We start from the raw sequence: 26,432 nt of genomic DNA, 5'->3' as shown, positions 1-26,432 counted from the left end.
TAATAGAAAAAGAAAGGTTTTTTTTGTTTGTTTGTTTTTTATAACTCAGGTTGTTGTAGTTGGGGATCAGAGTGCTGGGAAGACCAGTGTGCTGGAGATGATTGCTCAGGCCAGGATATTCCCCCGGGGTTCAGGAGAAATGATGACCAGATCTCCTGTCAAGGTGAGCTGGTTACACGACACACTGCTGTTCATTAGGTGACAGTGTGGACCAGCAAATCAAGCAGAGAACTGGGTCTCACTCTCTGCAAAGCCACTGACTAATTGTGTGACCTGGTGCAAGTGATAAACTATACATGCAGATGTCTTTTGCATTTTGCTTTATTTTTACAAACCGTTCTATCTGATGTGACGTAGCCCTTATTCTACGGGAAAGATCCAATTTTATTACAACGCTTTCTTTCATCTTCCTAGGTGACCCTGAGTGAAGGCCCCCACCATGTGGCCATGTTTAAAGACAGTTCCCGGGAGTTTGACCTCACTAAAGAAGAAGATGTAAGCGTGTTAAACAATACATAACGGAAAAGTACAGGCTGACACAGTTCATCTAGCATTAGTACAGTACAACATTGCATATCCGTACCCTGTGGACTGGAGTATAGGAGAATATGTGAAAAAGTCGGATTTGCGAACATCTATAGAAAAAGCATTTACACATCCATAAATAGGTTAATGAACAAAAACAACACACAAACTGCTTTAAACATGGGGACATTTTTTTCTTTAAAAGTAAGCAAACGTAAACAAGATTAATTAGGCTACAAATACACAGTGTTGCTATGCGGTTTGCTATAAGCCATCTCCAAGCAAAGATAAATGTACAGTAACCTGCAACTGATGGCTTCTTTCTTAACTCTAGAAGTCCCTGCCTCCCTGGTTCTGCTTTCTTAATATCTCTGTCACGGTACTTTGCGCTGTTTCTTGATATTGCCAACAGCCGATAAGCAGCTCGGTTTGAATATTGCTTCGGCTATTTTATAACAACGGCCGGTAAGCATTGCGTTTATGAAGCTTGCTTTGTTTAATTCAAATGCATTTAAAAGCTACAACAACACGCTGCCAATATCTTCAAGCATGCACTCCATCATATAAACTCATTTCTCGCCTGGTGTATTGAAACGTCACTGCTACATGCAGCTGACTGACACACGCACACAGCCTGCCTCTCTTAAAGGGGAACGCTCCAAAAGGCTGATTGCTATAACGCTTTCTTTCTGTTTCCATCGCGGAAGCTGCATTTGCTGGCAATGCCATTACTCTCGTAGCCTGCTTTTAATATTTATTTATTTATTTAGCGAGGCGGTTAATTGATCAGGGCGGATATGCGATGTTCCACTGTATTTACATCTCTCTTTTTCAGAAACCAACAAGCTTTTCTATTGTTGTTTTAATTTCATTTCATTTCATTCGCAGCTGGCAGCCCTTCGTCATGAAATAGAGATACGAATGAGGAAGAGTGTGAAAGAAGGACAAACTGTCAGCCCCGAGGTAATTGTTACAGTGCCACACGTGCAGTAGACCCTGTGGAGGATGGTGTGTATATTCCTGCTTATGCACATTTCATTCTCTTGTTGCAGACCATCTCCCTGAGCGTGAAGGGCCCTGGCATACAGAGAATGGTACTGGTGGACCTCCCAGGTGTTATCAGCGTAAGTACTGACTAGACTAGACAGTTTACAGGGCAGCAGTGTGGAGTAGTGGTTAGGGCTCTGGACTCTTGACCGGAGGGTCATGGGTTCGATCCCAGGTGGGGGACACTGCTGCTGTACCCTTGAGCAAGGTACTTTACTAAAATTGCTCTCGTAAAAAACCCAACTGTATAAATGGGTAATTGTATGTAGAAATAATGTGATATCTTGTAACAATTGTAAGTTGCCCTGGATAAGGGCGTCTGCTAAGAAATAAATAATAATAATAATACAAGCTGATTTGCTGAATATTTAAAGGGGCTGGCACTAGCAGCAGGCAGAGTTTGTTTAACCCAACATTATTTGTTAATTTTGTCATAGACTGAGCTTCAGCTTGACATCCTTCTTGCCTGGAATATAGGGCTCACTCATGCATGCCTATAATCTCAATAGTAAAATCAGATTCAAAATTGAAAACTCGTTCTGTAGACAACCGTTTAGCTTGTATGGCACAGGAGATGTAAAAAAGATGCACCACATTTCCATTAATACATTATTATTTTTTATTTTTTTTATTTTTTATCTTGAAGACCGTGACGTCAGGCATGGCCCCGGACACAAAGGAAACCATTTTTAGTATCAGCAAGGCTTATATGCAGAATCCCAATGCCATTATCCTCTGCATTCAAGGTGAAGAGACTTGTCACTGTCTTTGTGGTTGTTTAGTTTAGCTCAGTTGCTAGTTTTGGTTGTGTACTGTTGGAAAGTTGGAACTGTTTAGATGGTGAAATATTATTATTAATACTGTAGTTTTATTATTATTATTATTATTATGATTATGATTATTATTAGTGTTATTATTAGTGTTATTATTGGTGTTATTATTATTGTTATTATTGTTATTATTAGTGTTATTATTATTATTATTATTATTATTATTATTATTATTAGTGTTATTATTGGTGTTATTATTGTTATTATTAGTGTTATTATTATTAGCTGATTTTCCAGTATATTTAACTGCTGTAAATGTTTTTTTGTTTTACAGATGGTTCTGTGGATGCGGAGCGCAGCATTGTAACAGACCTCGTCAGTCAAATGGACCCCCAGGGAAAAAGAACAATCTTTGTTCTGACTAAAGTAGACTTGGCTGAAAAAAACCTGGCCAGTCCCAGTAGGGTGGGTCACTTTTCTTGTACATGTAATTTGGTTACTCTCAGTTTGAAAAAGATGTGCTACTCTAGTCTGATTTGTCGTGTTTTAGTTTTGCTTAAAGCATGCAGAACTGTTGACCTACTGATGGATAAAGATTTCTCTTTGTGTTTCTCTGAATAATTTAGTAGGCAGGTCTTTAGTGATTTTGTAAACTGTAGCAGGTAAGGCAGGCAAAATATGATTTCTGGGAAAGATACATTTTTCATAATGCTTGCGCACTTACAAAAACGTTAGGGCATTTGTACTTTCAGCACTACCATTCGTGATCACAGTCTGCATGTATGTCTTGTCACCTGTGATCAAGGTATTCAAAAATATGAAAAAAGTCAACATGGTCATGTCTTAGAACAGTCTAGGTTTTATATATTTTTTTTTTTTTACAATGTGTTATTGCTTTTCATCTCTGCAGATTCAGCAAATTGTTGAGGGAAGGTTATTTCCAATGAAAGCTTTGGGGTACTTTGCTGTTGTGACCGGAAAAGGTAAAAGTCTCCATCTGGAACCTTTTTAAAAACTAACCTTCCACCCAAAATCAATAACTGACCACTCTGTCACTGAAATCAATAGTTTTGATTACAAAAAAAAAAATGTCCCCTCTTTCGATCAGGTAGTAGCAGCGAGAGCATTGACTCTATTAAAGATTACGAAGAGGACTTTTTCCAGAATTCCAAATTATTAAAGTAGGTTTTCCAGCACATTATTGCAAGCATTTAAATACATGGTGTCACTGCAAAGGCTTGTGTGCTGAGGCTTGCACCTTTTGTATCCTAAAAGGACAGGAATGCTGAAGGCACATCAGGTGACCACTAAGAACCTGAGCCTGGCTGTATCAGACTGCTTTTGGAAAATGGTCCGCGAGTCAGTGGAGCAGCAGGCAGACTCATTTAAAGGTATGTACTTCTGATTGAGCAAAGAGGATCTACCCATGCAATCCACACTGTGTACAAATTGCAGTCTTTCAGTAGAACCAGTACAACAGCAGTGTTTAAATTCCTTCCACATGAATGGAAGTTGGGTTGTTCTGCAAGCTGTCGTTTGTGACGGGTCTAATCAAACTAACATGCATCACCTGCCTCTCATTTAGAAGAAATAATATAAAACAAAACAATGTTGTTTTAGCTGTTCCTTTGTAATAAACTGAGTGTCTGCAATTTATAACTTTGGGAAAGCTTAAATAATAAGGAAGAAAGGTAAATAGGTCGCCCCAGCTTGGTTACCAGAATCACACAAGCTAATTGCCTCTCCTACAGCTAGATTGATACAGACTATATATATATATATATATATATATATATATATATATATATATACATATAATATGTTGCTACTTTTCTTGTATATGTAGGAGTCTGTTCAATTGATCTAAACTGAGAAGGATCCAAACAAATCATTACAATATGTCCCTTTGTGCATGCGAGTCTCTTTAGTATATTTCTGTACATGTATGTAAATCAACGATCCTATTTTAATGATTTAAAAAACTGGTATTTAGATCCAGAGCCTGTAGATCACTTACACAGACCCCACAGTGTTTCCATGTTCCAGTTGAAATTGTGTTTAGTTACTAGGCTAAGAACACTTTAGCACAGCTGTTATAGTTTAGTCACCCTAACTGTGGAGTTAACCTGGCAGTTCATCCCTGCAGTTCTCACCTCTGCTTCCGTTTAGCGATTTTAATAGCCCCTTAACTAAAGACAGCAAGCTGAAGCTAGATTTATGATTTTCAACTCCTGGCTCCATTTTCCTTTGTGCTCTTATTGATTCGCGCACACCTCAGGTTGAACGAAAATCTTCAGGGGACACAAGTAAAAGAGCAATTAATACAGTATCTATTGTGGATGAAAAAGGAGCACAGTGTTCCTCTGGTGCAGCGGGAGGCTGGTAATGGATCCCAGAGAATGTAGAAAATCAACAGCTTGCTCTTATTAAGGGGATTGGGTGGCACAGCGAGAGCGGCATCACACCGAATCATTCAGGCAGTATTGATCAGAGTCTGCCGTTCCTTTTGTTTTTATTGTATTCACGCGCTCAGCTGCCGCACTGACTTCACACAGCATTGAACCTAGGTTCCATTTTTTATTAGTGCCCGGGCAGGACCCTGTAATCTGGCCGGGCTGGTAAATGTGTGTGTTTCTGTAGAAGAATCCAGCCCCAGCCGTGCTAACTGTGAGGTGTATACTTGTTGTTTTCCAGCCTCGCGCTTCAACCTCGAGACGGAGTGGAAGAATAATTACCCTCGACTGAGAGAGCTCGATAGGGTAAAACCTTCAGATTCTAAGTCAATACAACGTGTAAAAGACGTTGATACCTGGAAACACTGGAAAGCTCAGTGGAAAAGCCCCTCTTTGTTTCACACGTCACCCGATCATTGACTTTTCCATTAAGAGGCATATTCTACACCATATACATGTTTTTGTTTGTCATTCCACTCAAATAGCGTTTATTTTAAAAACATAAATAGAAAACGGTTCAATAAAATACTTGGAATGCAAGCAGAGAGCTCTATCACTGTTTTATGAGTTGTGGACTTTCATAGCCCTACTCTTTCTTTTCCTTCTACTGTTTAGAATGAGCTCTTTGAAAAGGCCAAGAATGAAATCTTGGATGAAGTGATCAGCTTGAGTCAAGTTACACCAAAACACTGGCAAGTACTATCATTTTGTATTGGAAAAAGAGTGTATGTCAGGTAACAGAAGGCGATGGCATGCAAGTGCTGTCGAAACATATCGAGCATCCACACCAAGCACACATGATCGGTAATTGAGCAGGACTGCGTTATGAAGATTGGCAGCACTGCGTCTTCCAGAATTTCTGATCAGCAGTTTTGTTGACATGTATATTATTCAAGCAGAAAAGAAGAAAAAAAAAAAATCACAACACATTTTATATTCTCTAACCAGGTAATATCTAAAATAAACTACATTTAGGTAAGAAAACTGATTTTATTGTCTAACACGAAACAGCAGTGCATTCAGTATGCTTAACGCACATTTCATTGGAGAACAGTCGGTGGGTTCAAGAAAACATGACTAGAGTTAGGTCTAATATTATTTAATACAGTTTTAAAGAAGAATACTGGTTGTTTCACGATTACATTTTTTTAAATTTATATACTTGAGATTAAAATCTGATAGATGATGATAACTGTATATATAAAATGTGTTAATCCTTGAATCCTGTTAATAGTTAAGTGGATTAGAAAGAGATTTATCAATTCAGCCTGATCAATGGGATGATGAATTGCACAATACAAGCTATTGTATGCGTGCCTGGTCTGGGTGGCTCTGTTAGTTGGTTGTTTAGGAGATGTGTATGTTGACACGAGGGGGCAGAACATGCTAGCCTGCAGCAATGAAATATGAGCATCAGACTGTGATAAATGGGTCCTGGTAGAATTGAGAAGAGACAGCGTTTTATACTGTACTGCATTTTTATATATATATGTAAAATACCTTGAACTTTGGGCACAAAGTTCTTCCCAAATGTATGAGCAGAGAAAATGCTTCTCTATTATAAAGTGTTGTACTTGTAGTATTGTCTCTGCCTCTAATAAATTGGTATTGTTTTAAATCTTAGGGAGGATATTCTCCAGAAGAAGCTGTGGGAGAGAGTTTCCACGCATGTGATAGAAAACATCTATCTCCCTGCAGCTCAGACCATGAATTCAGGGACCTTCAACACCACAGTGGACATCAGACTGAAGCAGTGGACTGACAAGCAGCTGCCACACAAAGCACTGGAGGTAAAAACAAGGTTCATTTAGCATGTCTGCTTCAGTACTGAAACAAAACGAAAAACAGTCCAGTCTACTTGCAGCAGTTGTGTGTGTGCATAATGGTCTGCTTTCTCTAGCAATTATTTATTTGAACTACCCTGGGATCACCATGCTTTTTCACTATGCATTATAAACACTTCTAAAGCACGCTGCCTAAAGATTGCGGTTTTGAAATAATGCATGGGCTGATCAACCGCAGTTGGGGAATACTATACTTGAAGTAGAAGTTGCAAAAACTATTCAGATTAGGGCTCAGCTATGCGTACAATAGGTCTGTCTGCATATGCCAGTGCATTTTCACCGTGTTGAACCCCTTCTCGATCCAGGTAGCCTGGGAGACGCTGCAGGAAGAGTTTGGCCGCTTCATGTCGGAGTACAAAGGCAAAGACCAGGACGACATCTTCGACAAACTGAAAGAGGCCGTCAAAGACGAGAGTATAAAACGACACAAGTGGAACGAGAGGGCAGAGGACAGCTTGGTAAAGTATCTGCTGACAGGAATCCCTTCAGGGGCTTGTTACAGGTCACCATTATAACTGTCCTTGGGGTGGTGGTCTGAAGTCTTCCTTTTTAGGTAGGGAAGTTGGCAATGTGGATGCTTTGTAGTGAAGTTACTGATTTGTATTTGTGTTTGTATTATTACAATGGCTTGTGAAGCCAAAGTGTTCTGAGAAATCTGCTTAATGATGCTTTTCTTTCCCAGGACACTTCCCTGAGGCTATCTTATTTAAACAGTTTTAGTGACTTTGTGTATTTTCTTTGCAGAGAGTTATCCAGCACAATGCTTTAGAAGACCGGTCCATATCAGATAAACCCCAGTGGGATGCAGCGATTCAGTTCATGGAGGAGACTCTGCAGACCCGACTTAACGACAGTATGTTTCAGATAACTGGTTTCAGACCATGAGGAAGTGCATTGTTTAGTTAACAGCGTCTGAATGGGAGTGGCTAGTGACCTGTAAATGAAAGTGTAATTTCAGCACGTAAATGAGAGGAAACTGGATAAAAAGGGAGTGTTACAGGTCATGTTTGTTTTTTTATTATTATCTTTTGCAGCTGAATCCGTTATCAGTGACATGGTGGGTCCAGACTGGAAACAGAGGTGGATGTACTGGATGAAACGCTCCCCAGAACAGGTCATTACTGATATAATGTACAATACATTTCTCAGTGCATTTCAAATCAAATTTCATTATGATTATGATTATTATTAAGGTTAAGTGTACGTCGCATGCTGTGGCATCACAATAGACAGCCACACAGACCTCCATGTCATATCCAAGGATCTGTTCCCATTTATATTAAATAAATGCCTTTTTACTTCCAGCACATTCGTAACGAAACCAGAAACGAACTGGAGAGGCTATTGAAGGTCAACGAGGATCACACAGCTTATCTGGCCAACGATGAGGTCACAACAGTGAGAAAAAATCTGGAAGCCCGAGGGGTGGAAGTGGACCCTGCTTTGGTGAGTGCTGGTTTAACCCTGGTCTGGCATATAAAAGAAACGTGTGCTTCATTTGAAGAGTCCTCAATCTGCTGAGGATTGAAACAAATTGGCTGCATGTTTATACACATGCTTACATAGTATTTATCCTGTTATTGATCTACCTAATGCACCATTTGATACCTTGTATTTGCCAGATTAAAGATACGTGGCACCAGCTTTACCGGCGGCAGTTCCTGAGGACAGCACTGTCTCACTGCAACCTCTGCAGGAGGGGCTTCTACTACTACCAGCGGCACTTTGTAGACTCCGAGGTGGGTCACTTTCATTATTGATCACTGTTGTTTTGTGTGAAGCTTTCACCGTGGCTGGTCAGGTTCAAAACGTTCATTATCCTACCGTTAGATGGTCTCACTGTAATGACCTCATACTTTAGCTTCAAGTGGTGCACTCCAGTATCCATTTTTCCATTTATGGTATCACAAATACGCCACCCCCTACCCCCTTGCCTTTTGTTAACATCTTGTTATTACAATTGATTATCTAGCGTGTTAACTGCATGAGTTTCTCATTGCCTAAAAAATTGACGTCATGATAATGTCTTTGGATTGTCTCGGTTCCAAAGGTGGAATTGCAGGCAGATTTAACACCCATTATTTTACACAGTTAAGTTCCTAGAGTATGTGGGCATGGAGACAGAACATCTCTCTCCCCATCCAGAAGCCAGGAGGGTGGTCTCTTCTTCAGGACAGGCTAGAACAAGCATGAGGCATTCTCGGAGAGTGCAATCTGGAGAAACTCTCTTTCACCACGACAAAAAATAATTACAACCTGTCAGAGAAAAATATATATATAAAAATCCCCAATGGAAACAAGTTAAAAGCAAATTTAAGGAGAAATGCGTATGATTTTTCAAGATTGTGTGCTACAGATTCTCAAGATTGTGATGTGTTGTTTTTGAGGCTTTGAAACCCTTGCCAACCCAAAACACTAAGTGTTTTTCTGCATTTGCTGCAGCTGGAGTGTAATGATGTGGTCCTGTTCTGGCGGATCCAGAGAATGCTTGGAATTACAGCAAACACACTCAGGCAGCAGCTCACAAACACTGAAGGTACTGTCTAAAAGGCTTCCTTTTACAGCAGCAGATGGAAACTTTTTATATATATAGTAAAGTGGGGTTTTGGGTTTTACACCTTAAACAATGAACTAGCCCAGGGTTTAGATGAATGTGTTAATAAAGGGTACAGTACATAGCTGTCATTATCTCTCTTCTGCCCTCATCACCCCCCCTCCCCATTTTGCAGTCCGTCGTCTTGAGAAGAACGTAAAAGAGGTGTTGGAGGACTTTGGAGAAGACAACGATAAGAAGGTCCATCTGATAACTGGAAGGAGAGTGCAGCTAGCAGAGGATCTCAGTGAGTACAGACTGCTGTTTGAACCCTGGCCTTTCTTAGGTCTCTCTCCTTTACACTGTTAGCTAGGAATTCTAAGCTTAGAGAATTCTAAGCTTAGAGACGTTTACATGAAAAAAACAATACCGATATTTAACATTTAAGTCATGTAAACACACTTTCAGAAAACGTATTCTCATAGTGTTCTGCTCATGTGCAAATTTTGACATTGTTCCTGCGCATGGGATTATTAAAGCAAAGCAACTAGATCCATATTTCTAGCAGAAAAAAAAACTCAGCAGCAATGAACAATGGGAGTTGGGAGAGCAAGTTTTGTTTGGTTACATTCTTATTTCAATGTCCATAGATCAAAATCGTGGGGACAGTAGTACTTTTTGCAAAATATTTCAGCCCAACATCTTAATAGATTGATCGTAAAACGATGAACAAAACAAGCTCAAGACGAGGAGAAAGGAAAGCATGTTAACTTTTTTTTTTTTTTTATCAGTTTTGCTTGGCAAATTCTAGAATGCCGTCTTGTGTAAGGGTGGTAATAAAAAGGAGGCTGGTGGCACATTATGGGAACTGCTTAATGATTCTGGATTATATTATACTATATAGACCAAGGGATGCTTTTTTAATATGTGTTGTATTTATCTGAAAAAAAAATCAAAAAAAGAATTATAGAAGGCTTTCAGATTAGCAGGGATCCTAGGAATCTATTTGCTGCGGGAAAACGTGGATTTTCTATGTTTTTGGAGATTTTTTAGTTTTATACTTGGGGAGGGTCAAAAAACATGCACAGCTTTTTCTTTGTTTGTTTGATAATAACCAAATCAATACAGGCATCATATATAAACATTAACACAGGCAACTTTGCTTTAAATTTATGTAAACAGACCTATCTAATAAAACTGCTTCCGGTATTGAAGTTCCGTTTACTTCAGTATTCAGAGCTGTTCAAAGATGCTGAAAACAATAAAAATCACCCCTAGCGATCTGGTCAACGGGTTTGGCAGGCACAAATTTCACGGCAATGGTAATGTGCTGTTTTGTACTTCATGCAGCAAGGCTGTATATTTTTTTTAAACCTGGGGTCCCTGCTGATCAATTTACACAGATCCATTTGTTTAGTTATGGATAAAGTTATATTATTCATTTAAATAAAGTAACTCTAGTTGTTCACACAGAACTTGCCTATACTGTTGGTGCAGCAAATGAATTCTAGCTGGGTAAAATGCATTGAGAATTTACAGGACCATCGTCAGGTACAGTAGCTTATATGAAGAAGCGGATGAGCTGTTGTAAGGAGTGGACAGTTTGCACACACTGGGGAAGTAGAACAAGAGGGATTTACAGGATACTAATCTGTTGAGTACAGCATAAGAATTTGCAACTTCGCTAAATCTAAAACACCTGATAATTCGTGCCTCAGTCTTATTGCAGACTGTACCGAGCCCTGTCTGTTCCCATCCTAGTCGCTACTGCGTATAAGAACATAAGAACATAAGAAAGTTTACAAACGAGAGGAGGCCATTCAGCCCATCTTGCTCGTTTGGTTGTTAGTAGCTCATTCATCCCAGAATCTCATCAAGCAGCTTCTTGAAGGATCCCAGGGTGTCAGCTGCAAGTGCTCTGCGTTTTCCAGTGTAATTGGATTATCTATTCCGAGTCATGTAAACACAGAAAAGTTTCATTTGTCAGAAAACTAATTTTCTGATTTCAGTTTTTCGAATACATTCGTTTTCTGAAAACTTGATTTCATGTAAACGTGCTGATTGTTGTGGCAAATTGCGGCTTGCAACCAAATTGTCGCTTAAAACATTTTTTTTCCTCAAAAATTAAACCGAACAAAAAAACGTTTGCATTGCTTGTCACTTTGTAGTATGAAATTAATTTCATGTTAGGCTGATGGTATCATAAGTCACACCAGCTCAGAATTAAAAGACTTTGTTGTGGCACACTGTGGCTTTCAACCAAACTGCAAAATGTCAGACACAAAGCTGGGTGTCAGGGTCACCTTTAACAGTCAAGTAAGCAGTGTGGAGTAGTGGTTAGGGCTCTGGACTCTTGACCGGAGGGTTGTGGGTTCAATCCCCAGTGGGAGACACTGCTGTTGTACTCTTGAGCAAGGTACTTTACCTAGATTGCTCCAGTAAAAACCCAACTGTATAAATGGGTAATTGTATGTAAAATAATGTGATATCTGTATAATGTAAAATAATGTATAATGTGATATCTTGTAACAATTGTAAGTCGCCCTGGATAAGGGCGTCTGCTAAGAAATAAATAATAATAATAATAAAGTAAGATCTACACCCCTCATGCGTTACTGTCCCTGAACAGCAGAGGGCAGTGTTGTCTTGGACTTTTTGGATTGTCTCATTTAAGATTTACAATAATGTTTTCTAGTGTAGGAGGTGATTTAAAAAGTCTTCCATTTGGATGTTTTAATAGTACAATATAAATATGTTTTTGCTTTCTTTAAAAGGAATTTGTGAAGTGTGTATTAGTTTATACGTTTACAGTGTATATGTACTTAAACATTGAGTCAAAGTTTTCCGTATTTCAATTTATCAAACTCTGCTTCCATCACATAAATAAAAATCAGAACATGCATTGAATTCTAGGAATGTCAAGGTCTTTAATTATCTTTTTGTGCAGCATGGAAACAAATTAGTTTGCCCTATCAAAGATTACCTGACCCATCTAGTGTCTGAATTGCAGTTTTGTACAAGTGGAGAAGGGTAATGCAGGTAGATTCTAAATCGTGGTGCTTGCATTGAACTGGTTATAAATTCATTAGTCTTTGTCAGTACAGTGTGCATGCCTGGACTTGTGCCTCTGCGTGAGTCCTTTATTACACTGATTACAGCAGAGAGAGAGCCAGAGAGCATCGCTTCAGTGTAAACACATCTAAATGTCTGTAACATTTCTTTCCACAATCATGAAGCAAAACAAAACAAAAACTTCTGCATTGCATGTCACTTAGTAGTTTAAAATGGATTTCATATGTTAGGCTGATTTGTGTTTTAATCAAGGTATCAAAAACCTTTTCTTTTAAGTTTTGAAGAAAAAAAAAAGGCACACATTGTTATTGTAATGGTTTTGTCACAACAGAGCTGCATAAAGTTTTTAAACCATCCTGTACATTTTCAGTGAAAAAGTAGACTTGATTTAACATTTATATACTCATCTTTTTTTATTTTACTTTTGTATTTATTTTTGCATTTGGCACAGATTTTTACACTTGGTGCTGAATTACAGTCTACAATTAATTACAGAATTGAATTACTATGCAAAATAGTGAATAGAAAATGAATGCAAAATCATCATTAAAATAGGACTTTTGACCTAAAAACCTGTAGTAAAATGCTGTTCAGTATTTGTATTTTCATGTGTCCTTTCACCCTTTTGCTCGCTCTCATGCAGCAGTGCAGTTAGTTGTTGTATACGCAACCTACCAAGTGGTAATAAATAACCCATTGTGGGGGCCCATTGTCCATCAGTGTTGAAATTTACCAGTGACCTCCTGAGCAGGCTTTTTCCCTGCTGCATTTGATAAAGAAGGCATGTCTAGGCATGGCTATGGCTAAGTGTATATGCAGTGGTTGCTACCCCACATAAAATACACACACACTGACTATTGATATTGGAAAGAAGCAGGCTTCAAGAAAAACGATTAAGCATTAAGAGGGGCTTGATATCTAATCCTAGTGTTTAACTGTATATGATACAATTAGCTTGGTGTTGGTAGCGTGGGTTATTGTGGTTAAACCCCCCCTTCTCCCCCTGTAGTCTGGTGCTTCCCTCTTTTCATTATGAAGAGCTGTCACAGATACTATTAGAACTTTTCATCCTAATAATAATTCTGGTGAATTGCATCAAAAGATACCGCTAGTTTCTTATAAGTTTATGAATCTTTTTTTTTGGACTTCAAATAACAGAAGTTATTATTAGGACCACCAAATTAGAAGAACATTTTTTTCTTTTAAACTAATTTAGTACAGCAGTAAACATAGAGTTTAAAAAGTGAACCTGTGATCATAGTGGCCTTTTATCACCTGTAAACTTTGCCGACATAAACAAACAAACACAGAAAGCTGTCTCTTTAATTTTCGACTGGGCTGATTTTTTTTTTAAATTTCCTTTTTTTAAATAAATAACTCAAAAGCGTTTTCCTTGAGGCCCTTACAAAGCAGAGGAGTTTCTCGGCTTGCCACCTTAGGCAGGGAGGGTGTGTGCAGGCTTCCTGCACAAGGTGGCAATGTGTTCCCTGCTTGCTGCCTCTTTTGATGTGGGATTATGAAGCATCTGCAGCAGCACGCCAGCCCTCCTGCCTCTGTTTACTCTTCCATCCTGCTTGATGCCTCCACATCACCCTGGCAGCAGGTGGCTGTTTTCTCATCGGCTTCCAGAAACATTTCTGTACTTGCTGAGACTTGCCCCTTTTCTTTCCTTTCATTTCATTTCCTTTCCTCTCCTCTTATTTCCCTGTGATAAAACGAGAGTTAAATAGGCTGGATGGGCCCCTTTGTCAGCTCTTGCAGAACCCAAATTACTAGAGAGACAAAGAATAATAATCCATCATGCAGTCATTTGGAATTGCTGTGCATGTGTAATAAATCTTCATTGGCCGTTGCATGAAGGAAGTGCATGTGTGCTTTGGTGTGGGCTGTGTGTTTGTTTGTACCTGCATGTCTGCGATTGTTTTATTTATGCAGTCTGCAATGACGGGTCAGCCCGTGTCACCGAAATTAGCACTTATGTGACTGCAGTGTGTAGCGTGCTTCAGTTGTTATTCTGGCATTCGAGAGGAGACTTCTAGATACACCATTAAACAAAATAAATGAGCTTTCTTCGAATATCATGGATGTGTGTTTTGTTTTGTACAGATAATCCATTTATTCTAACATTGATGTTTCTTTTTCTTCTTTCTTTACTGCTAATACATTGCTGGATTTTGATCTCTTGATTTTGCCTGTGGCCGCTGAGATGCTACATCTCTGCTAGCTTTTTTTTTTTTTTTTTTTAATGAATGAATGTGTAAATTATTAACCCTTTCTATGCTGGAACGAGCTGCTTCCAGTCCCCCCAGTGTGTTTGCCCTGCAATGGGAATCAGCTGTTTTTAACACATCACACTGGTCTCTAATAAAATGCATCAAGTAGTCTGTGCCTTACCCTTTATCTGCATATAATCAAGTGTGGAAGCTGAAGGAGGATTTCGATTTTTATTTTTGGTTATTTTTATTTTCATTTATTTTTTTTTTTAAATATGTTTTTGTTGCTTGAGTTCAGACAACTCAAATAGTTTCAGATTCAGGGGTAAAATAAAATCCCAAGAATTGACAGAAAATACTTTAGATGAAGCTGTTTTTCTATTGTTGAATAATGGAGGCTGGGAGGACACAGACAGATCTCGGAGGTAGACCTTTTACATTATCGTGTTACTGTGGTTGTTTTTCTATTGAGGAATGGAGGCTGGGGGTCACAGACAGATCTGAGAGGTAGACTTTAGATTATCATGTTACTGTGCAGAGCTTTATCCACACGGCATGACTGAACAGGAAAGATCCCTGAGCCCATTGCTTTAGAAGGCAGGAGACATTTTTCTCAGCGGCTATTGTGCTCGCTTAACGGGACTGTTGTTACATGTTCAGCACCGGATTCTTTTTCTGTTTTTCTGGAAGTTCTGTGTGGTTTGTAAGAAAGGAAAAAAAGCCTTTTAATCCATCGGAAAACATTAGTGTAACAAGCTAGAAAGCTGAGCCTTTGATGACGATGTTGCTATGTGTGTATATAAAAGAGTAAGAGCGTGACCCTCAGGTCAGTCTATCAGCACAGCAAGCCGAGGGGATGCCACCTGTGCAGGTGTCGGTGAATGGGACAGGACTACTCTGATCTGCTGTGCTTTAGGAATGGCCAGCACCTCTGGCTATGAGTTTGTTAAAGCGCAGTATTCCTTTTCCAATCAGGATAATCTGAGGAGAGCAGTTTGTCTCACTTGTGTGTGGAAAAAATGAGGACAGCCTCACAGTATTCAGACTCATTATACACACGCTACAAGGCAATCCATTATTGTTCTGTATATGCCACACTCTGTTACTTTTAGTAGTGTACTGTTCCTTTCTGAATTTTGAGGCTTGCTGTGTTTGAATGAGCTGGACAACACATGGAAGGATTGGCAGAACAGTGATCATGTGCCACAATAACTGCTCAGCTAACGCAATATGCTGTCAAGAGTATTAATAAGCAATTGCAAGTATGTCAGGTGAACTGTTTTCTGTTTCATTAAGAAACTGTATTTACTGTACAGTGCCCAGGTGACTCAGTGAGATTAATATGCTGGACCTTCCCCCTCTTTAATGCTTGGTTTCAGTTCACAGGTACACTCTCCCAGGGGTTTGAAATGGCTCGGTAGAGCTGCACGAATCGATTATTCGGATTGAGCTCTCCACAGGTGAGGGTCATTGGTGTTAATTGGGCTGATTTACTGTTCTAAGTAAAGAAACAACTGCTTGTGTGGATTGCTGCTCTCCACAGTCTAAGAAAAGCAGCAGTTCACATAAATCAAGTAGCTGTCTCTTCACTCGTTTCACTTGGAGTGATTAATTAGCCCAATCAACACTAATGACTCACCTAATCGAATAGTCACTTTGTGCAGCTCTACAGCTAGGTGCCATTGGCCATCTCTGATTGGGTGATTTAATGGTTGGGGTGGTCCTTCAAGAGAGGTGTGTCGGCTGAGCCTGGCTCAACTGACGACAGTCCCTCCTGTACCTGATAGTGGCCCCCATTCCCTGTCTTCAGCATGTTTGAAAAACAGGAATGTATCCAACCAGCAGCTTCATGTCCACTTTCGAGGAATGGATCTTGTTATAGAGAGGCTTGGGTGCAGCCAAGACTCTGGATCATTCTGTTTTAGGAAACATTAGCTGGAAAAAATATGATGAGCTGCTCGGGTCACCTCCTAAAGTGAATGCAAATGCATAGATCACAGGTATGTGCCGTCCACATGTAAACTGTTTACAGCAAAAGCTTTAGTGAGCCCTGGCAATATTATAGGCTGTCATTTTAACAGCTTCTAGTGCACTGTTTCTGATACAGATTCATAGATAAGGGGGGTGCTGGTTTGTGTCAAGGTAGCTGTTGCCTTTAAGACACCGGTGCTGAAATTCCACAAGACAGTCAACAGTTTATGTAGCGGAGAAATCCCCACAGGAGAAGGCATGCAGTGCGGAGCGCAGTTATTGATTATGAGCCTGGAAGCAGCGGAGACAAGCCTCAAATGGATCCGCAGTAAGCCCGGTGCATTCCTCAAAGCCGGCTCACGTCAACACAGCAGCCAAATGATACATTTGTGCACGACTAAAAGCTAATTTTCTGCCCATTAATCTCTTAATGGGCTCCTGGGTTTTCGAGCAGCAACTGAAGCCAGGCGTCTGGGTGTTCTACTTGTTACTCTGCGGACATGTGGGAGCCGGTGTGATGGGTTCATGAGCTGTGGGCTTTGCGCTCCATAGTGAAGCTTTGTGCTAAATGTGCATCGCTGTTTATCATGCTGGCTAAGCCCTGTTCTTCCCCCTCGCTCATCAAAAGTATTGTTGACAAGTTGGTCACACAGGGATCGTTACTGACTGCTGCTGCTTCCACATCTCCTGACACTAAGGGTGTGCGAGAGTGGAACACAAGCATTATATGGGGAGGGACGTTTTGGGGGTTTTACCTTCATCAACAGACGTTGGATGTCCCTTGCAATAAAACAAGGCACGGTGTTGGCGGTGGCTTCCAGTTCCATCAATGAACTAATTCTCTGTGTTTTGCAGGCATCTAACAGCATTTTTAAATAAATGAATGTGTTGGTTTTCCTGCTCCGTGTCACTTGTATTTACCTCCCTGTTTGTAGTATAGAAAAGTCTGGTTGTGGATATGTGGTAGTCCTTATTTTTTTGCAAAGTACATTTCTTGTTGTGAATATTAGTTTTAAAGTAATTTGGATAAAGATATTAGTTTTAAAGATATTGGTTTCTCTGTGCATTATTTTACAGCTGTCCTATACTTAGTAAAAGAGTAAAATGCAACTCAAAGCAAAATTTATGTCAAACCCATCAGCCTAAAGTGCGATATATCCAGAGCACAGGGGCCTTGTAGTCTTCAAAGCTTTAGAAAGCAGCAGGCTTCCTCCAAAGATTAATGAGCAGCAATTCAGCTCTTTGCCTTGCACTGATTAATCATTGCACTTCTGATCTTGCAGCACAGCAGCCTCAAAAAAAATGTTCCACGCTATTGCTGAAATAAAGCATAATCTTGTATTCATTGTTTTTTAATTATGAAAAGTAAAACAGGGAGCATTTTGCAGTATTTTATTTTTTACTCATCTGGTGCTGACTGTTATTGAGGGCTATATCTTGGAAAGCGGTCGCTAAAGTTTATTGAAACTTTTTCAAGGACATGGACGTGACCGAAGAGCTATAGTACTTTTCTAAAACACTGACATAAATATGTGTTTATTATAAAACATTAACGAAACAGTAAAGCCAGCATTGTGCACTGCCAGTCAGACTGCTCCTTAGACTTAGCTTTGTAGGATTGTGGTTTGGTAAGCTAGACGTGACCCTACACTACCCCCATCACCCCCACATTCTCTCACACACACAACACCATAGCTCTTGTAAACCCATACCGGGGGTGTGCAGCATCCTTAATGTTACAAGCACATTTCAGTGGTGTCTTTGACAAATCGATATTTATAGCTCTGTGACAGCAGACTAGGAAACAGCGTTGGTCTTAACAGCTGGAAGAAAGGCCCTTTCCAGCTCCCGGCCAGGCGGTTACAGTCTTGACCCTCTTTCAGAGGCTGGGAAGCACGCTTGCAGCAAACAAACAGCCACCTCCCCGGTGTTTTCTTGACCCACCGACTGTCCATTCACTCCCCATCTGTTTCGAAGCCTTAAAGGAACCAGGGGAGGTCCCCGCTCGTATATATCTGTCATCGCTGGTGATGAATGGTGCGCTGCCTCTTAAAAGGGCAACACACTACGTGCTGCCTCTTAAAAGGGCAACACACTGGGTGGTTTTCCTTTTTCTTTTAAAAAAAAAAAAAGACACAGAGAGAAAAGTAACTTTTCAGTTTTCCTGTGAGCTGCGTCCAGTGGGAATGAAAGCCATGTGACGGAGGGGAGGACGTAGAAAAACAATGCAGGCACTTCCAAGGTTTTTACTGTCGGACCGTGACCCTGTAAATCTGGGAGCTCTGTACTGTATGGCCTGACTTTGTATTTCCCTCCCGGTTTTGCACAGCTGTTAGACTTGCCACTGTCAGAGTTTACGTGTGTATTAAAAAAATAATCTTTATTATACATACCTTTTGAAGAGTAACATCTGCTGCTGGCAAGACAGGAGCTAGTGAAGTGGAAGAAATCATTATTGTGATAGTCGAATACACACAATATACGTAATGGCTGTTATTACAAATGTTACTTGGAAACCCATTTGTGTATTCATATATATACATACTAAAGCATGCCGTTTGGCGTCGGTGAGAACAAATAAAACGTGTTTGTTTTTTGGTATGTCACCAATGAACAACATGGTCAATCATGCACAATGTATGTGAAACTGTCCAGGAGCAGAACTGTGTGATGGAAGCTCTTTCCAGTCAGTTGTGGGCCGGGTAAATAAAGGTTTGTTTACCAAAGTCCCCTGTGAACAATGCAGCAACAAAACTATTATCGTTGTTATGTATTAGACTTATTCACACAGTGATACAGTAGACCAACAGCAGGCTATAGCAGCCTGGCAACTAACCCAGTCACATTTAGTAATTGCAGCAACAAACCATTTAACCATAAAGGTAGCTTGAAACTGCACCCCAACAAAGACTTGTTAAAACCTGCATATTCAAGCAGCTTTGTGGGGCTCTTTCAAAAGGTTGATTATATGCTAGCTACATTAGCCTTGTGCACAATTCTGTCCTGGAAATAACCAAGTAACACAGTTTATATTTAAGATTATAGTAACTAATAATTGCTGCTGCAGAAAACAAAGGGGTCAGCAGGCACTAGAAGATACTAACTGTGTCACTGTTTGCACAGAGACAGTAGGAGGTCACTACTGGTGGTCTAGTCTCATTGAATCCATTCATTAGTTTGCATTCTGGCAAAGTGTCAGGGACCTAGCCCAGGCTAGCATTGTATAATTGCCACAGTATATTATAAATAAATTGAGCAACATTTGCCAGGTTGTGACTTGCCCTTATTGCAGAAAGGGATTCTGTTGGCCATATTGACTATGCAATAAATAACAAATGCATTCAGTTATGTGGTCTTTTTATTATTAGGCTTGCACTAAACTAACAAATGCTGTAGCACTTTATATTTTGCATAGAAACCTGCTGTCATGCGTCTGGTGTCTCCTAGCAAGGCATCAGTACTGCAGCATTGTGTATTCGGAGCCTTTGTAATCCTACCACACCAAAAAAAAAGGTATTTTGAGATTCATTTTTGATTTGTTTAGACCTGAGGCTCTCAAGAAATGCATATGTTAAAGTCACAGATTTTGCAGCATGTTTTTAAAAGAGGTCTGTCTTTTTATTGTCTTGTTTCACAGCCTTGGCGTTGTGGTGTTGGCATCATGTTTAATGCATTACCTCTGCTAATCCCTCCCGGAATGCCTTATACAGTGGAACCACAGCGTATTCCCTCCCAGAATGCCTTATACAGTGGAACCACAGCGTATTCCCTCCCAGGCTGCCTTATACAGTGGAACCACAGCGTATTCCCTCCCAGGCTGCCTTATACAGTGGAACCATAGCTTATTCTGCAGTACAATTTCTCTTGCCGGTGGTGCATACTCTAGGAATACAGATTATTAAAAAAAGTAATTAATTATGCCCATACTGCCAGGTAAATTGATGGAAGTGCATACAACATTTTCAAAAGGCTGTTGAAATCCCTGAACTGAGTGTGTTGCCACCTTTTAATCTGACTATAATTTTAAAGATTGACCTTTTCACTTAGATGTATATCAAAGGGGGTCTTTTCTGTATTGAATGGATTACAGTTTTTGTTTTTCTCCCCCAAGAGGACTGTTGTCCTGAACTTTTGTTTTACACCTCTGCTCTCCCTTTATCAGCAGGGGTTTCCTTCATCTAAAGTGTTTCAGACTCTAATTACAGATCAATTATAGGCTTTACCAGCCTCTGTGGTACCGGGGATGTGTGATGCGAGGGAAATCCGAGCGAAAGAGATCCCATTTCATGTGGAGATCAGGGGAAAGGGACCTGAATGGGAGAATTCAGAGGTGTCCTGAATGGGAGCAGTCCCGCGCAGTGTCCATGAAAAGGGTGTGTGGCATAGAGGCCAGAGGATTATGGGAATATTCATGACCAGATAAAGAGAGGATCATGAATTGATGTGTGTAGCGGCTCATCTTTTAGGTAAACAGTGGCTAAATGGAGTTTGGATCCTGGTTTGTATTGGGAGGTAGAGTCTCTGCAGTTGTGCAGTCTCCTGCTTATAAAGAGAGGTTTGTTTCAGCCTTTTCTTTCCCATCTTTTTTTTTTTTTTTTTTTACTACAACAGATGGCAATTTAAAAATAATTGGTTGTTTTAATACGGTATTCGTGATTCATTACTCCCTTCCATGTCTCCTCTGTCCTGCTGAAGTTAATATCTTTTAGTGTCTTTTGACAGACCAGCATCAAATGGAAATGAATTAAACTGTAAGGCTAGTTTAAGAGATTCAGTGTGAATAATAAGATTCTGGTGCCGTTCTGTCCCAACAGATAACTCAAAAGCCTCAGCAGCTCAGAAACTAAAAGAAAAATGGCAGAAATATGGCATCGCTTTTGTATTAAAAAGTCAAACACAGAATTAAATTATCAACCTGTTCCCTGAAAGCAGGTGATGCTTGATCTGCCAATTTTTTTATTAAAATAACAAGTTGAAATGTTTGTGTGCCGTCATCCATGTGCAGACATAGTTTTCATTCCAGCAGTAACTGAATGGAACTTAAAATCGAAGGAATTTCTTTCCTTGTTTTCCTTGTGATTTTATCCTCTGTTCAATCCTGCTGAAGGTGCAAACAGAGACATGCTGCTGCTGCTTCTCTGCCATGTTTTCATGGAATTCCAGAACTCCTCTAAAGTAGAACTCTGCATGTAGACTCTTGTAGAACTGTTGGTGCACTGTGGCTTACTTCTAGAAAAGTGGAGTTATGTATGGAAGCACTGTGTGTGTGGCTAGCATTACTCCACATGGCATGGTGGGGCTTACCCTCTTGGATATTGTTTGATTTGACCAGAACATTTTGCATGTACAGAAAGGGATCATTCGTATAAACATGTGATATCATGTATGTAGAAGAAGAACAGCAAGACTTTGACCACGTTTTGATTGCTTTTACAGCGGATGATAAAATGATAAGAAGCACCCCACCTGGCAGGCCTGGTTTAGTCCCTGCTCCTAAGTGCCCATCCGTCTTCCTGGCTGAGATCTCCATCGGCAGGCCTGACTTCCTTTCTTCTTACTGCTGTCTCAGTAGCTATGATAATTTGCCAGATAAAGAGCATCAGCGGTTGAAGCCTCTGATAAATGAATGGACACAAGTTAAGAGAAAATGAAATGGCTCTAAATGGGGGTAGAGGGTTGGTGATTTATCATGTTTAGGCAAGCTTTTCTTAACCGTTTTCTCATTAGAGCTCTTGTCAAATGTTGTAACTGAAGTGGAATTCTGATGCCTCAGAAGATGTGCCTTGGTGCAAAGGTGAAATGTGAAATGTGGGTTAAGGAGCTTGCAGTGTACTGTGCAGAAACTAGCTCTGCCAGTCTTTGTGTGTTTCAAGGCAGGCAAGTTATGAAACTTCACCAACATAAATAATGATAATAATAGGGATTATTTGTCTATATTATGCTGTATCCACTGTCTTAAAAATGAGGTGACATGGCATCAACAGTATCTTATTACGCCGTTTGTTCGAAAGTGTCCAGTGGTTTTATTTGTGCACTTTGAAATCGGAGATTTGTGACTTTCTGGACCTCCTAAAATGGTGCCACTTGCATGCTGTTTGTGGCGAATGCACCTGCGCAGTTAATCCCTTCCCCTGCCAGTACCACTTGCATTAAAGCAAAAAGGAGTCTGGAAATATCTTTACAAGTGGCAAGTTGTGGAGAGGAGGGTTTAATAGCTGCAGTTAGTCTGCAGTCCAATTGACACACGGTTGTGACTGATGTACTGGCATTCCTAAACATCATAACCCTGTAGTTGTATGCAGATTGCTTAAAACCATGTAGGTATATATTAGGCACCTTTTTATTTATTTTTTGGTAATTAAAAAAAAATATGTATGTGAATTTTTTTTGGCTCAAAGTATTAACTGTTGTGTGCGGTTTACACTCTTTCTTTCAGGTACATTAATTAAACCTGTGTTGTATCCCCTAGTACTGTTTAAGCTGGTGCGAAATGATTTCAACATGTTTAAAAAATAAATAAGTAAACAGCTTGGGTTAGCGGATCCTAATAGTACAGCATTTAAAATCTTTCCAAAGAGTGGTGTAGGTACTAGGTTTCAAATTGTATAGATTCTTTACAGGTATGGAAACTGGATGCATTGAAACCTAAGCTTTAAAGCAACAGTATTACTTAATATCAATTAAACTCATATAAATTCAACTGAACCTTATTGGGTTTCAGCTTAGCATCTGCACTTTTAGAGGTTGTAATCTGTTTGAGTCCTTTTGTTTACTGATACATAAACAGAGCATCAAAGGAGCAGGGATGCTTATAGCATCCGCTGACACTGAAGTAAAGGAAGATGTTTTTGCAGCTAGCTTGGCTTTCCTTCGAGGGTTCCTTTTGGGTTACAAGAATAGATCTTCAGTTTTGTTCACACAGCATGCTCGCAGCCTTGACTGTGTGTTTTGGAATTTAAAACACAAATAAAGGGACTGTATTTCTGCCTGTGCAACATGTTAGCATAACATTGAGGTTTTATATAGCTCCAGGGTCATAGCAGAGGCATACTAGAAGCATTTAGTAGGCGAGGATGGAGACAAAAAAGGCAAGGTATGCTGTGTGGGATTGGCAACAATTATATATGAAGAGTGAAAGAATGTGTTTTATGACTAAAATCAAGTTTGATATTCCTGAAACTGTTCTGGGCCACTGATAACGAATAACAGTAAATAACAGTTTTATAAAAATCAAACTTTGTTATTTCTAAAAACAGACTTTGTAAAACTGAATACAAGATTACAGATTTCCAGGAAAAGCGAATTCCCATATTGGCATCTTGAACTGAAAAAAAAAACGTTTTTATGAATACGTTTTGAAGTCTGTATTGTAATGTAATGATTCAGTTATCAGGAATCATATTCGGGTGATGTCATTATGAAGCCATTTATTCAAGCAAGATATCAAGTCCCCTTTTAATTAAGGAGTACTGGATATACATCCAACGTACATTCAGAAAAGGTCTTGATCCTTAATAAAAGCATGCCAGGCCAGTCTTTGATGTGGCCTTCTGAGTTTTGTTTTGCTTTTCTGTCATACTGAGTGGAACGTTACACCATCCATTCATTATTATATCTCTTTACAGCATCAAAGTACACCTTTTTAAGGTATTAAAAGTCAGTAGATCTGTGTGCCATCTGCTTCTACTGCAACACCTGATTAAAGTCGGAAAGGAATAACAGAAGTGGACGGCTCTTTATTTTAGAAAGAAAAATGTCTTGGAGCAAGATATCTGTTTACAGCATTAGCTTTAAAAGCGACGTCATGGGAGATAAGTTCAGAACATGTGTACATAACCTCTGTATGATGTCATGCTTTTATACTGGCGCAGGTCACGTAGGCGCGGTCATGCTTCAGGTAGTGTACTCTACAGGTTCTTCTGAAGTTGGATTTGGAACAGATATTGTCCTGATGCAGTAGCATACTGGTACCTGTGTTTACTGGTGATATAACTGGTATGTCAACCTATGCTAAGCCACTGTTTTACATAGTGGTACATCCCATCGTAGCTATCCTTGTTCTGCCACTGCTCCTTAGTACAGGACCATTACTTTATTGTACTGCCCCTGCATTGAACATTAGTTACGGGTAAGTACAGCAGCCTACTGCGTTTGTTGCTTTGCAAACAGACTCTAAAGTGGGGGGAAAAAAGGGCAAACAGATATGTGTTGGCTTGAAAACTCACTATGATGAAGTAGCAGTCAGTGTTTTTTTCACCTTCCATTCTAAAACGTTCCTATGTAATTCCTGTGCAAATTGATGCTGCTAAACTGTTCCATGGGAAGAAGTACTGGATTGTGTGTTTTCACAGTGATGTGATCAACCACACTTATTACTGATTTTTGGTCATTCTGTACACAATAGCTAAACATTGATCCATTGCTTCTATTTATCTTTTTTTGTCTTGTAGAAAAGGTTCGTGAAATTCAGGAGAAACTTGAAGCATTTATTGAAGCCCTTCACCAGGAGAAGTAAAGTTGGTCTAACAGGTACACTTTCATTTCTAATGGCTTGTGTGTTGTGCCATGGCTTATTGAATAGTGTAGCATCGCATAGCATAGTATTTTTCAGTATTTAGTGGACTGGCTTGATAAACATTACTTTCAAAGCTCTCAATCTTGGATTACTTCCTATTCAAACTGTAGGGAAAAAAAACAATGCCTGTAGCTTTGCATTACAGTAGAAATAAAAAATAAAAAACGCAACCAAGAACCTTTAGATTAATTGAAAACACCCTAAATAAGCAATAAGTTTTGGCGTTTCCACTCCACTTAGAACAGCCGCTGTGTAAAACTTGATCCAGATGTTTGGAGCTTGATACTAAGAATATACAGTATATGTGGGGACTAATGCACTGCAGAAAGGTTATTGACTTTTGTCATACACTACATTTTCTAAATATTACTAGAATTCCTTTTTTTTTTCCAGTCACCTGAATTTTTCCAATCACTTCTCTGTTGCAGATCCATTGAGTCCAGCTCCAGACCCATGCTGATTATGCACTGATCAAAGAAGACAAAGCATCTCTCGTTTTCCTGTTTTTGTAAATTATATTGCCTCTCTTTTTCTGTTTCTTTTCACTGCATATGCTTTTAATTTCATGGCCCAATTATCTTGGCATACAAAGTAACCCCTTTTAAAAAACGTAGAAATGTCCTGGAATTCACAGTAGGGTGAAACCAGTTGAGTACCTAAGATGTCGTTTAGCGTGCAGTGTTCCCCTTTCCCCAAGAAGAGCCTCCGCAAGAGCACAAAACTGCTCGTCATAAATCCATACTGCTGTGTGCTTTTAGAGGAGGGGCTGTTGCAGGATGCAGGATGTCCTCGTTCACAAGCACACACTCTGTGATAAGCACCGCTCTGTTTAGAGACAGCCTCCTCCCGGGCAGGTTTGTCATCCTGTTAGATCTGCTGTTTGTTTAGCTCCAATAGGAAGATCAGGGTCATTACGGAGTGCAATGTGTGATAACCTAGGTCAGTATATTTGTACAGTGTTGTATATGTTCTTTTCACACTGCAGATGTAACTGGATGATTACCCTCCAGCTGCTATAAGCTAGTTCCTATAGAGCACTTTGAGAAGCAGCAGAGCAATCCAGTAGCCATGATGCTTATTTAATTTGTATCTGTGTGTATATATTATTAGAGATAAAAGTGCGCGTGTAAAGCCGTCACTTCAAACACATCTGGAGGATCTCACTGGTTTAAACTCACTGTTTCTCTACAAAACAAATAAAGGGAATTAATTTCAGTTGTTAGAGCTGTACGTGATCTTGATGTGTACAGCGGAATTTCCACATTCTTACACTCACTGAGTTTGCACTTCACCTGTAAGATCTAGTTTTATCAGGGGGGAGGGAGGGTTGGGGTTTCTGTTTTTTGAGTGAAGCCTGTTAAATGGAGGTGCCTCACTTCTGCTGTGGAGCAGATTAAATAGGCATGCGTGCCGTAAGTCTGCACAGTCG

General features: G+C 39.7%; 1 protein-coding gene across 6 annotated transcripts in view; it reads left to right on the top strand.

Moving 5' to 3' along the window:
• Positions 1–26,218, top strand: part of LOC117423478 (dynamin-like 120 kDa protein, mitochondrial) — a 38,675-nt gene extending 12,457 nt beyond the window's left edge. The window contains exons 11-31 of one of the 6 annotated variants that reach the window (XM_058990418.1): positions 50–163; positions 415–495; positions 1,414–1,488; positions 1,578–1,649; positions 2,219–2,318; positions 2,677–2,807; positions 3,253–3,325; positions 3,451–3,523; positions 3,618–3,733; positions 5,037–5,101; positions 5,411–5,491; positions 6,424–6,585; positions 6,945–7,097; positions 7,384–7,492; positions 7,674–7,753; positions 7,945–8,085; positions 8,262–8,378; positions 9,082–9,175; positions 9,369–9,479; positions 24,879–24,957; positions 25,432–26,218. In XM_058990418.1, coding sequence (XP_058846401.1) covers positions 50–163; positions 415–495; positions 1,414–1,488; positions 1,578–1,649; positions 2,219–2,318; positions 2,677–2,807; positions 3,253–3,325; positions 3,451–3,523; positions 3,618–3,733; positions 5,037–5,101; positions 5,411–5,491; positions 6,424–6,585; positions 6,945–7,097; positions 7,384–7,492; positions 7,674–7,753; positions 7,945–8,085; positions 8,262–8,378; positions 9,082–9,175; positions 9,369–9,479; positions 24,879–24,943 — 2,013 coding nt within the window. In that variant the 3' untranslated portion in view covers positions 24,944–24,957; positions 25,432–26,218. Of the gene's footprint in view, positions 1–49; positions 164–414; positions 496–1,413; positions 1,489–1,577; positions 1,650–2,218; positions 2,319–2,676; positions 2,808–3,252; positions 3,326–3,450; positions 3,524–3,617; positions 3,734–5,036; positions 5,102–5,410; positions 5,492–6,419; positions 6,586–6,944; positions 7,098–7,383; positions 7,493–7,673; positions 7,754–7,944; positions 8,086–8,261; positions 8,379–9,081; positions 9,176–9,368; positions 9,480–21,864; positions 22,702–24,878; positions 24,958–25,431 lie in introns of those variants that run through there. The other 5 variants (XM_058990414.1, XM_058990417.1, XM_058990415.1 and 2 more) reach the window with 5 other exon arrangements.
• The last annotated feature ends 214 nt before the right edge of the window (positions 26,219–26,432 follow it).

Source organism: Acipenser ruthenus, chromosome 17 (assembly GCF_902713425.1).
Source record: "Acipenser ruthenus chromosome 17, fAciRut3.2 maternal haplotype, whole genome shotgun sequence".
NCBI lineage: Eukaryota > Metazoa > Chordata > Actinopteri > Acipenseriformes > Acipenseridae > Acipenser > Acipenser ruthenus.
This window is presented reverse-complemented; position numbering and strand designations above follow the sequence as displayed.